The sequence below is a fragment of the Myotis daubentonii genome, chromosome 3, assembly GCF_963259705.1.
Source record: "Myotis daubentonii chromosome 3, mMyoDau2.1, whole genome shotgun sequence".
Classification (NCBI taxonomy): Eukaryota; Metazoa; Chordata; class Mammalia; order Chiroptera; family Vespertilionidae; genus Myotis; species Myotis daubentonii.
The window spans coordinates 147,799,862-147,811,874 of NC_081842.1; the positions used below are offsets into that span (position 1 = coordinate 147,799,862).

The following is a 12,013-nucleotide window of genomic DNA, read 5'->3' on the forward strand; positions in this document are numbered from 1 at the left end:
ATTGCCATGAAAAGCAACAATTACAGCAACTTATGAATTTCCTAACTAACCTTCCACTTGGTGTGACAGTGTGGGCCTTGTCCACATTTACCCAAGTTACCAATTTCCCTTCATCAGCCCAAGATACTGGGAGCCATGCGAGTGGGTAACCATGGTACATAATTACCCTCTTGCCCTCTCTCCCTCCCTCCCTTTCTTCTTTTCTTTCCTGCTCAAGGTATGCTTATTACTTCATTTATATACATAGCACCTTTTCTTACACCCCACCCCAAAAGGCCGTTCCCAAATTTCTGGTCGATCAAATTCAGGCAAGCCTTGGAGTAGGAGATGTGGGTCTTGCCAGCATCTCTCTCTCACGGTGGCTGTGGGTGGATTTGGTCCCCGAATGAACCTGGCAAGACCTGTGGGCAGAGCGTTCTTGATCCAAAGCCCAGCAACTTCCCTTCCTCCGGAGGTTGTGCCTCAGCTGCTGTGTAGGGTGCAGCCCGTGCTGGGGCAGCAAACCCACCCTGTCTCCGTCCTCCCCTCACTGTGACCTACTCCCCTCACAGTGGGAAACTCTGAAACAAGGAATCAGACTTTCCTTCTAGGAATGACGTTCAAATTTGGGGGCAAATAGAGAATTTGAGTTTGGAGAAAAGTTGTTACTATAATGTGGTCATTGGTAGCATGGAGGGCATTTGGGTGAAAGATTGGTTCTTCATGAGTTGTCTTGCTGTCTCTCTCGGTCTGGTAGTTGAAGAACATAAACTCCAAAGGGCCAGTGAGTGCATGTCCATTCGGTGTAAATTTTCTGAGGGAGCACAGCTGTATTAAACTTGCTCTGGGTGTCACGGTGCCCCCTGTCCCAGATGCCCACTGCCCCATGCCAACGCCCCATGCTGACATCCCATGCCGACAGAGGAATGGAGAATGATTTGGGTCCAGCCAGCCTCTGAGACCCATTGAATCCAGAAGATGTCTACAGAAAGTAGTGTGAAAGCGTGGGGAAGTGCGAGCTGGGAGGAAAGGCTATGGGAACCAGACCGGATCTGCGTGCTTGTGTCCTCGTTATTGTCCCAAGATTGGAAGCTGTTGGAGTGTTGAGTCCTGCCTCTTATTCTGTCCCTTCTCCTGCCCAATTCTGGGCTACACATAAAATAACAATGCAAGTGAATATTACGTCAGTGAAAACCTCTCTCCTACCCTTGCCGCAGAAGGTAGCCTAAGGAAGGGCGGGAGGAGTCTTTGGCATGAGTAGAATCGGAATTTCAGAGGACACGGATGATCACACAGGTGAATAAAACCGTTGCCGAAGGCAGAGGAGCTATTGTGTTACTTCTAATTGCTAGAATTTACTTCATGGTCCAAAAGATCTCAAACTAGTCTAGGCCATGACTGAAATGGCTGCATCTCTGCTAGAAATTCAGATTCCTCCCAGAGGGCAGCAGGTAAGTGGAAGGGTCACTGTTAGCAAAAGTTTGGTTGGTTGGGGAAAACCAACAGAATTTGATCAAATGTGTGACCCGTTCCATGAAGCAGGAATCTCATTCCTGGTCCCCAGGGAGCACAAATATCAATCACAGTGCTCTCAGAGAGACAAGTGGGTACATTTTGTCAGGTTTTCTAATACGGTGGATGGTCACCCCTCACTAACCATGGGATTGACAGCCCATCAAAGTACTTATCTATAGCAGCAAAATCATAGTTGGCAAGGTCAAGGCCTCATAGAACACAGGCACTGGGAAAATAATAAAAGTTGCATTAGTATATGTGATTAAACAGTGAGTGAAAGTTCTAGCAGGCTTCCATTCCCAAAAGAGCCACATTAAACCACTGTTTAATGAGCATGACCACCTGTGGCTGACTTTTGAATTGCCTTCTTCAGTTTGAAAGTGCCCACATCACCTGCTGAGGCAGAAGCGCCCAGCAGCCGACCCAGCTGGTTTTTAATGCGGTAGAGCCAGCCCCCACGGGCTGGAAATGAAGAGCTCTTTGCAATTGCTCCTGTGCTCTGGGGCTGTCTCCCTCCTTCCCTCCCTTCCTCCTCCCCACTCTCTCCTCTCCCCACTCTTCCTCTTCATCTCCCAGTCCTGGTTGGGGCACGTGTGGGAGGCCACCAGTCGTGATGTCTCTCTCTCACATTGATGTTTGTCTCTCTCCCTCCCTTCCACTGTCTCTAAAGAAAAAGAGGAAAAATGTCCTCGGGTGAGGGTTCACAACAACAAAAGACCCCTTACAGTTTATGAGAGATGCCGGGAAAGAACGAGCGGGTGGGCCGGTGAGAAGCAATCTGGTTGTTGGCTATCAGAGAGGAAGGAGGAGACGGAGAAATACAGGGAGAACACTTTCACCGAGGGCTGCATGGAGAATAGGCTCCGCTGTCTCTCTGTGTCTCAGAGCTCTGACCAAGGACGCAGCACGAGGGATTTAGGCTGGGCACACACTGTCAGGGTGGCTAAGTAGGGCCAGGGTCACAGTAGCCTTGGGATTTAGTTCAGCTGCCAGTGACAGGAACACCCAAAATAACAGGCTTAAACAAGACAGGCGACCACATGGAGGACCTGGAGGCGGGCACTCCGGGGCTGGGATATTGACCCCTCAGTGTGAGGGACCCGCTAGCCTATGCCTTGTGCTCCCCTAGGGCACGGCTTGCTCCTCAGGGTCCAGGATGGTGTTGCAGCTCCCGCCGTGACGGCTCAGCTGAGATGTCCCAGCAACACTGCAGCTGACCCTTCCTCGGCCAGAGCTTAGTCATCACATCTCCCCGTGAGAGAGGGAGACTGAAGATGTCATCCGTTAGCTATGTGTCAACATGCCCAGCCTAAAGAGGGCTTCAGGTCATTGGAGAGAGAAGAGGAGAATCTTCATAACTAAGAAAGTCATAGAGGTCCCTCCTCTTGGCACATTTGTTCATTCAGGGAGGATGGAGGGCCTGATACATTCAGGCATTGCTTGGGGGTAGCTGGGAAGAAGGCACGTGGGTCTCTGCTCTTGTGAAACTTAAAATCTAGTGGGAGCAAGACAGACAATAACTAACAGTAGATGTGGCCCAGTTGACAGTCTACTACATTCTACACTCAAGTCTCTCCAGCGAGCTGCCTTCAGGAGCACCTGCGCGTAATCAGCGGTCCGAGCAGGCAGGGTCCCACAGCACTGCTAACTCCTGCGGCGTCGGGCAGCCCATGGCAGCCTCTCTGATGTGAATTCAGCTTATCAGACCCTCCCATGCCTGCACTGAAAGAACAATGGCGGGGAAGAGGAGGAGGGAGACGTAAACAATTAGTAAGCCAGAGCCCCACCTGGAAAGTGGCCCCTGAGTCACTCTGAGGCCTGTGCCTTCTCGGGCTCACATGCCCAGAAAGACCAGGATAAGAATCCAGCTGGGAAAGCCTGTCTGTTTTCATTTTCTTTGGTGGACAAGCATCTGGGGCTCTGTCGCTGCTAAGGGACAGAGCAGTGTGATAAGGACAGCTTGCTAGCTCCTTAGGGCATTTGAGGCCAAGCAGGGGATCTTGGGAAAACACAAGGACACAGCCTTTTCCTGCTCCCATGACCTTCAGCCAGCCGTCCCTGAGCCTGGTTTTGCTGGGAACCGGGCAGGTGTCCAAGTGCAGGTCACAGGTCATAAGTGGGTGTGGTTTCTACGTTAAACTGGAAGCCAGTGTTGCCCACCCCGGCCTCCTGCCCTGGCCGCCGTGGGATGACCTAAACAGAGCCTCGAACTCTAAGGTGAAGGACCAGTTGTCTGTTTTGGTTTAAAGTTTCAACCTCCAATCTGACTTAAAAATACAATATTAGGAAAACGAAATTAAAAAGGCATACAGAATATAAACTTAAACTTCTATTATTAGATTCAAGAAACATAGAATTACTCTGTCTGGTTGCTCTGAAAGCTTCTAAGGCAGACTCCATTCCTGGCCTGGATTTGCCGGTAGCAGCGAATCCAGAGCTGTCACCACCAGCCAGCTGGGGACGGCTGTCCTTCCCGGCTTCGGCTCCCAGGACAGCGCCGAGGAAGCTCTCTGTGGCCTCCATGTGCCTCAGGCCCGCACATCTGTCTCTGGTGCCCCTGCCCAGCTCCCCACATTTTTAACTGCTACCTGAGTGGACTGACAGCGTGGCCGTCTCTCCTATCACAGTCCCCATGTGCAGGTGGACATTTTACTGCACACTTACAGCCAGAGAAATGAAAGGTCACAGCCAATTGTAATCATTATCCAGGCTCCCCTACCTGGACAGGGCTCTGGGCATATACCGGTTTGATCAGCAGAGCAGCCAACCATAAGGCGAGCAGTCATCACCAGCTGGCCTGGCGGGCGTGGGCAGGGCGGGGAGGTCACTGTTGACACTGTGTTGCAGTTCTCCAAGGAGAGGCACGTCATGGACAGAACCCCTGAGAGGCTGAAGAAGGAGCTGGAGGAGGAGCTGCTGCTAAGCAGTGAGGACCTGCGCAGCCACGCCTGGTACCACGGCCGCATCCCCCGACAGGTACCTGCCGCCTCCCTGCCAGCACACACCCAGCCGTTCTCAAACAGTGCCCAAACCGACGACCCTGAGGGTCATGCACCAAGGCCGTGTAGGAGCGAGCCCCAGTTTAGGCAAAAACAAATACTATATAATGGCCTGCAGTGGCTTAACTTAGGCCTGCCTGGCCTCTAAGGACACCTTGGAAAAAGCGAAGGTCAGAAAACCAAAGTACACTTCCTCACGCCCAGTGAGTGGATGCGGAAAAGGCAGGTGTTCTGTGGTCTGCAAACACGGGGCGGGCAGGAGGCAGCCGCCGCAGGGTGGTACCTGAGAAGTACAAGGCCGGGCTGTGGTTCCGATGATTGAACTATTGGCTGGCTGCCTGCAGCCTCATGCCCGGTGGAGCCTGCTTCCTTTCTAAGGCAGTGGCTTAATTTCCGATAAAGAGAGGGGTATCATGGAGGCAGCGGCGCAGAGCAACAGTGCCCCTTGTGCTCTGCCCGACCCCCTGGCCCGGGGATGGGGGAGAAGAGGACCCATATCAGTGATCACGGATTCGTGGCCTGGAATGTACTTTGTGTGATGGTTGTTTGAGCGATAGCCATAAATAATAGGGTTTTGTTTGTTTAATAATATAGAAAGTGAAAAATAAAATAAGTTCCGAATCAAGGTCCAGAATTTTCCTTGGGCTTTTATTACAACCTGACCCAGCCAGTCGTTTACCCAAGACAATATGACAGGAAAGGAGTGGGTGGGGGTGAGGGGAAGGGCATCATGGCATGAGTTATTTTTTTAATGAAGCAGATTTCTCAGCATTATCAAAGAAATAATCCTTAGTCTAACTTTTTCTCTTTTTTTTAAAGTTTAAATTTGATTGTAGAAAATACAGGGAGCAAAAAAAGGAAGAAAATTACCCCCTCACCCCATAATTCTCCCCCCTGGAGATAACCACTGTGAACAGTTTGATATAAATCCTCCCAGACTTTTCTAAATCAAGGATGACATCATACCACATATACTTTTTGGAAGCCCACTTTCTCCACTTAATGACATACCCTGGGAATTTTCTCCAACTATTAAATATTCTCGTATACCAGTGGTCGGCAAACTCATTAGTCAACAGAGCCAAATATCAACAGTACAACGATTGAAATTTCTTTTGAGAGCCAAATTTTTTAAACTTAAACTATATAGGTAGGTACATTGTTATTAACTTAATTAGGGTACTCCTAAGGCTTAGGAAGAGCCACACTCAAGGGGCAAAAGAGCCGCATGTGGCTCGCGAGCCACAGTTTGCCGACCATGGTCCTATACCATTCTACATTGTGTGTATTTTCATTGTCCACATGCACCATTATTTATTGGGCGTGCTGACCAACATCCTTTAAGATAACTGCTATGTTCACAACTATAATTATTTCCTCAGGCTCAGTTCCAAGAAATGGAAATTTGGGGGGTGACAAAAAATATTTTTAAGGCAAAGATGCAACTTTAAAGTAACCATGGTAACATACTGTTCTAAGCTAACTGATCAAATGTTGGAATGGCTTGGAAAAATTATCAAAGTTTATAAAATCTGTGACTGTCGCGGCCATGCTTCTCCCTATCTCGATCATAAAATTTGTTTCCACTTGCCATGGGTGTAAATTTTCAGCTCTAAATCATTCCAGATTGCATAACTGGACACTGTAACAATAATGATAGTTATAGCTAACACTCTACTCCTTTACATTTTTACTGCCGCTCTATAGTCACATGATCCCTGCCTTTCAGAGCACATAACCGAGCCACAGAGAGATTAGGTAACTTGTCCAGAGTCACACAGCGGAGCCAGAATGCAAACCGGGGCCGACTGCCTACCGGAATGCTCATGCCGCACCACAGTATACATTCTCCTTTTTCTATAAACATCTGCATCCTCATAGTTAACCATTTTTTATCAAATACTGTGTTCCAGTGTACGAGTGCTTTGCATGCAGATGTATATCCCTCCCAACTTTGTTCCAGCCCCTCCATCTGGCCGGCGTCATGTCCGAGCCCAGCCCGCCCGCCCATTTCACAGATCCTTTGCTCCAGCCCCATCATTTCCTCCTCCAAGCACCCTTGCCCCTTTCTAGCCCCACCCTGTGCTCACGCTGAGCCCCGCCTGGAGCACTGCCTTTGCATCCATCCCAATTTGCGCTGGCCTCCAGGCCAGCTGGGCTCCTACCTCCTCCGTAAAACCTCTCCTGGCCAAGCCCCCTTCCTCAGCAGCCACGTCGTTTACCTTTGGCACCAACTCGATTGGGAACTGATCACGCGCCACCTTGTGACAGTGACCCGCCCCCCCCCCCCCCCCCCGTCCCCTCCCAGGCCCTCATCTCCCGGTTTACTTTGTCCCTCACTTTACAACATCGGACGTACCATACCCTTTGCTTATTCATCCTCACTAAAAAGAAGCTCTCCGCTCAGAACAGAAGCTCCGTGCAGTGGGGACTCCAGTCTGCTTCATTCCCTGCGGTAAACCCGGTGCCTGCAGCAGTACTGGGCACGGACTGGGTGGCCAGCATGAGTGACTGGGTCTTCTAAGAATTAGACATTTGAAAAGTCAAGAGCCAACTGGGGGAGTAGAGACAGCATGGCATTGTCTTCTGTTGGCCCAAAGAAGGGGGGAGAAATACAGCTTCTAAAAGGAACGTAAGCTTGCCCTGCTTTCCTGCTCCTCACTCACGGTTTTGTCCGCCCCCCCCCCCCCCCAAGGTGTCAGAAAACCTCGTGCAGCGAGATGGCGACTTCCTGGTTCGAGACTCTCTGTCCAGCCCCGGAAACTTTGTTCTGACCTGTCAGTGGAAGAACCTCGCCCATCACTTCAAGATCCAGCGGACAGTCCTTCGGCTCAGCGAGGCCTACAGCCGCGTGCAGTACCAGTTTGAGAGGGAGAGCTTCGACTCCATCCCCGGCCTGGTGCGCAGCTACGTGGGCAACCGCCAGCCCATCTCCCAGCAGAGCGGAGCCATCATCTTCCAGCCCATCAACAGGACGGTGCCCCTGCGGTGCCTGGAGGAGCGCTATGGCGGCTCCCCTGGCCTGGCCCGGGAGGGCAGCCTCGTGGAGGGAAGGCCGGACGTGGCCAAGAGGCTGAGCCTCACCACGGGCAGCGTCCAGGCCCGCGAGCCGAGCTTGCCCAGAGGAAACCTGCTCAGGTGGGTCAGGGCCCCCGGGGGGTGTCGGGAATCGCGGAGGGGCCCTCAGGCCGTGTCCGGGCTGAGTTAGGCAGACAGGGAGCTCACCCTCCTTGGAAAGATAGTCATCAGATGGACCAGGAGCAAATGTCATAAACAGTAATTTCCTGAACTCAAAAATTCAGAAGTAAAATACAGGATTGTAGTAACACAAAGTACAGCTGTGCTACTAGGAAGCTCTAGCAGATGTCAGTCAGCATCTGGCTGTGCCCACCCCCACCCCCACCCCTGCCTGGACGCAAATGCTGGTCCACTTCTTACCTGGTGAGCCCTGGGCAAGCTGCTTGCCAGCTCTGGGCCTCACTTTCTTCACCTGGGAAGATGGGGCTTGTGAGGGTTAAATGGGTTTCAGTATGCAGGGTGCTTATAACAGCACATAATGAGTGCTTGGTAAGCGTTAATCATAATGATTATTATTTCTGGAGGGAAGTAGAATGTAAGACTGAGGGCAGTTTCAGGAAGGGAGGGAGAACTTTAAAAAAGAAATTCTCACCCAACATATTTTTCATTGGTTTTAGAGAGAGAGAAAAGGAGAGAGAGGAGAGAAACATCAATCGGTTGCCTCCGATACACACCTTGACTGGGATCAAACCTGCAACCTAAGTATGTGCCCTGACCGGGAATTGAACCCGCAATTGTTTCGGTGTACGGGATGATGCTCCAACCAAATGAGCCACCCGGCCAGGGCAGGCAGGAGGAACTTTTATCTAAGGTTTTTAGAAATTCTCCTTTCCATAGTAATAAGACTAGACTTGAGATCCCTTGAAATGTTGAAGGGCTGGGTATTCTTTCCTTGTTTCTTCTGGGAATTCTTCAGCTGATGAGCAGGGAGTTAATGCCATGACAGGGCCTGAGGGTAGTTGTCAACACACAGAAGCCCCGCTGAGTCTGGCTCTGGGAGGAGGGCCCCTGGTCTGCCTTTAGAGACCGGGATTTAAAATATATTATTTTTTTAAAGATAAGAAATGGAGGTAAGATTGGGAGAGTCTCTACATGAATGAGACAGGCCTAGCAGAGCACCTCCTCTGATCGCCCTTGGAAAGCAGAGCTCCGAAGCTTTGTCACCTCTGGGCACAGGCAGCGGGCGCAAAAGTGTCTAACCATGGGGGTGGGGTAGGCTCAACGTCAGTAACGACCAGCGTCCTGCCCACCTCCCCACCCCCAGCGCTCCTGCGCGTCCGTCCCTGACTCTGGCCGCTGGTTGGCTGGCGGGCCGCCACCTGGGCAAAGGTGTGTGCCCAGCCAGGTTGCATTCCAGCTTGGTGTCTGGCCAGCGGAGTCTGACTGTCCCGGTGATCTCTGCTTAAGTATCACTTTTCAGAAGCCATTGCCTTTTGGAATTTGCCCTCTGCCCTGCCTTATCTCTGAGGGGTTGCTGGAATTTCTCTGTTGCTGGGAATTTAGGGTGGTTTTTTTTTTTTTTAATTTGGTGTTTTTTTCTTTGGTGCTTGAAAAGGTAGGAAAAACGTTGCGACTTCTGTAACATAAGCTTGTAGGAGGGCCGAGGAAAGGTCATTACAACTTGTACAGTGCTTTCTCTTCTAGCAAAAAGGAGGTTCTGTTCCTCGGTGCTGGAGACATTCCCACCTGAATTGGCAAAGGCCTGGAGAGTGCTAGCTAACCGGGTGGTAGTTCTAGCCCCCCTCTCCCCTGCGGGCCTGCGCTCTGCGCCTCCCAGCTGCCACCCCAGCCCGAGCCCGAGGGAGGTGGCTGTGGGTGTGACGGCCCCCAGGCGGGCCTGTGGAGTATTTGGGGGACCTGAGGTTTACACTGAAATGGAAACGGCGACCCTGTTAATGTCATGGGGGAACGGCAGGTAATTAAACAAGTCGTTGCTCCTGGTAAGAACGTTAGGCTCTGTAAAAAGTGCACATTTCGGTGTATCAGGTTTTCCTGAGAATATCCTGAAACTTTTACCCTGCTCTGATCAACTGATTGGAAAGGCCCAGGGGAGGCCTCCTGGACTGGCTGGTGGGTGGTGGGGCTGCAGGATGGAGCCCACGGCACAGTCAGGCCATAATCGCCCCATCAGCAGTGCTCTCACCCGCAGACATTCCTGGCCTGTTGGGGTATGCGGAGGCGCTCTCGTTCTGAGCAGTCATTCCGCGGTGTTGCATAAAGGCGCTGTGACTTAATGATAGGTTTCTGCTGGGCTTGTCTTTTGCTCCAGAAATAAAGAGAAGAGCGGCAGCCAGCCTGCCTGCCTGGATCACATGCAGGACAGAAGAGCCTTATCCCTCAAAGCCCACCAGTCGGAGAGCTACCTGCCGATTGGTAGGTCACTGGGAATGTCGGGGGGGGGGGGGGGCGGGCCGCGTGACAGTGTTCCCCTGATTCCCTTCAGGCTGTTTTTCTGCTCCATCTGGTCACCTCCTTTGGGAAAGACCTAGGGCTCTGCCTGCAGAGGTTTGTAGGACTATGTCCGGATGCGAGTCCCTGAGCTGGGTGCTTTATGTACTACCTTTTGAGCCTCATAACAAGGTAGTCCCTTTGCGAGGCTGAGGTAACTGAGGCACAGAGGTTAAGCGACTTGTCCAGAGTCATCTATCGGGTAAGCGGATATGCCAGCATCTGAACTCAGGTTTTCTGACTCCAAGCCCATGCGCGAACATGGGTCTTCATGACCAGTGCGCCTCTGTGGTCCACTCCCAGGACAGAGGGGGTGGGCTGGTCCTGAGGCTGGCGGTGGAGCAGCTGTCCAGCAGCCCCTCTTCCTCTCCGTTCTCCTTTCGCAGCCAGAAGAGTGCGAAGGTGTGGGATGTGGGGAACCCGAGTAAGCAGTCATATTAGTAGCCATGGGATTGTTTTTCATTCTTTTTATACCTGACCTTCCTTGGGACCACTCGGTGATTTTCCTAATGCTCCTTAAACTACCTCGGTGTGGGTTGTTGCACCGTCTTTCTCCCCCTTCCCAGTGGGTCTCTAGCTCTCCCCCAGAGCAGGCTGGGCCCACCCTGGCGCTGAGAGTGATTAGAGCCCTGTGTGCTCTATGGCTGAAGACTTGTGTTTTTAGGGCACGATTAACTGACTCATTGCCAGAGTCCACGTATTTTTCTGCTCCGCCTGTCCTAACTTTCTGTGACAGACAGCCCAGCTGTCGGCAGTCCCTGGGATTTAAATTCCCCCAGAAGTGTGGGGCCGGGCCAACTTTGCCCTCAGAATGCCCTAGACCTGTGGTCGGCAAACTGCGGCTCGCGAGCCACATGCGGCTCTTTGGCCCCTTGAGTGTGGCTCTTCCACAAAATATCACGTGTGGGCGCGCATGTACAGTGCGATTGAAACTCCGTGGCCCATGTGCAGAAGTTGGTATTTTGTGGAAGAGCCACACTCAAGGGGCCAAAGAGCCGCATGTGGCTCGCGAGCCGCAGTTTGCTGAGCCACAGTTTGCCGACCACTGCCCTAGACTTCTCTACACTGGACATGGGTGGTCACACTGAGTCATCTATTGAGGATGAAAATTCATGGCAAAGGGCATGAATTGAGGGCAGGGACGCCGTCACTCTAGTTTTGTTTGTTGTGTGTTCTCCCCACAGCTGAGCCTTTTCTGACCCTGTCTTACCCTCCACAGGCTGTAAGATGCCCCCTCAATCCTCGGGTGTGGACACAAGCCCCTGCCCAAACTCCCCTGTTTTCAGGACGGGCAGCGAGCCCACCCTGAGCCCGGCAGTGGCTCGGAGGGTCTCCTCGGACGCCAGGGCAGGGGAGGCGCTGAGGGGCTCAGACAGCCAGCTGTGCCCCAAGCCACCCCCCAAGCCCTGCAAGGCGCCCCTCCTCAAGGCTCCCCCGTCTCCATCCACCTGGCTCCACTCCGAGGCCAACTACTGTGAACTGAACCCAGCCTCGGCCACGGGCTGTGACCGGGGAGCGAGGCCGCCCTTCTGTGCCCAGGACAGCTACGTGGAGCTGCTGAAGGCCAAGCAGAATGGGGCGCCGGGTCCCCGGAACTCTGGCACCAACTACCTGATTCTTGATGACAATGACAGGGCCGGGCCTCAGGCGCCCCCGGCGGCAGCGGCGCAGATGGGCCAGGGGCAGGACGCCGAGGCCGAGTTTGTGATGCCCCTCCTGGAGACGGCCTCCTCCTTCAGGCCCAACGACTTCGTGTCGAAGCTCCTTCCGCCTGAGAACAAGCCCCTGGAGACAGCGATGCTGAAGCGAGCAAAGGAGCTGTTCACCAGCAACGACCCCAAGGTCATCGCCCGGCACATGCTGAGCGAGGACTGCAAGGTAGGGCCTGGGTGGGTGGGGTTTGTTCCGACTCTCGCACATTTGGAAGCGGGCATCTGTCTGCGCCTCCCTGCACCTTACCCTTCAAGTCAGGGGAACCTTTTTTTTTCTGCCGA

At 52.6% G+C, this 12,013-nt stretch overlaps 1 protein-coding gene across 5 annotated transcripts in view; it reads left to right on the top strand.

The window, feature by feature from the left end:
- BCAR3 (BCAR3 adaptor protein, NSP family member) overlaps positions 1-12,013 on the top strand; it is a 101,333-nt gene that overhangs the window by 71,867 nt on the left and 17,453 nt on the right. For 3 of the 5 annotated variants that reach the window (XM_059688836.1, XM_059688838.1, XM_059688839.1), the window contains 4 exons: positions 4,342-4,470; positions 7,189-7,631; positions 9,841-9,944; positions 11,239-11,897. In XM_059688836.1, coding sequence (XP_059544819.1) covers positions 4,342-4,470; positions 7,189-7,631; positions 9,841-9,944; positions 11,239-11,897 — 1,335 coding nt within the window. The remainder of the gene's footprint in view (positions 1-4,341; positions 4,471-7,188; positions 7,632-9,840; positions 9,945-11,238; positions 11,898-12,013) is intronic. The other 2 variants (XM_059688837.1, XM_059688840.1) reach the window with 1 other exon arrangement.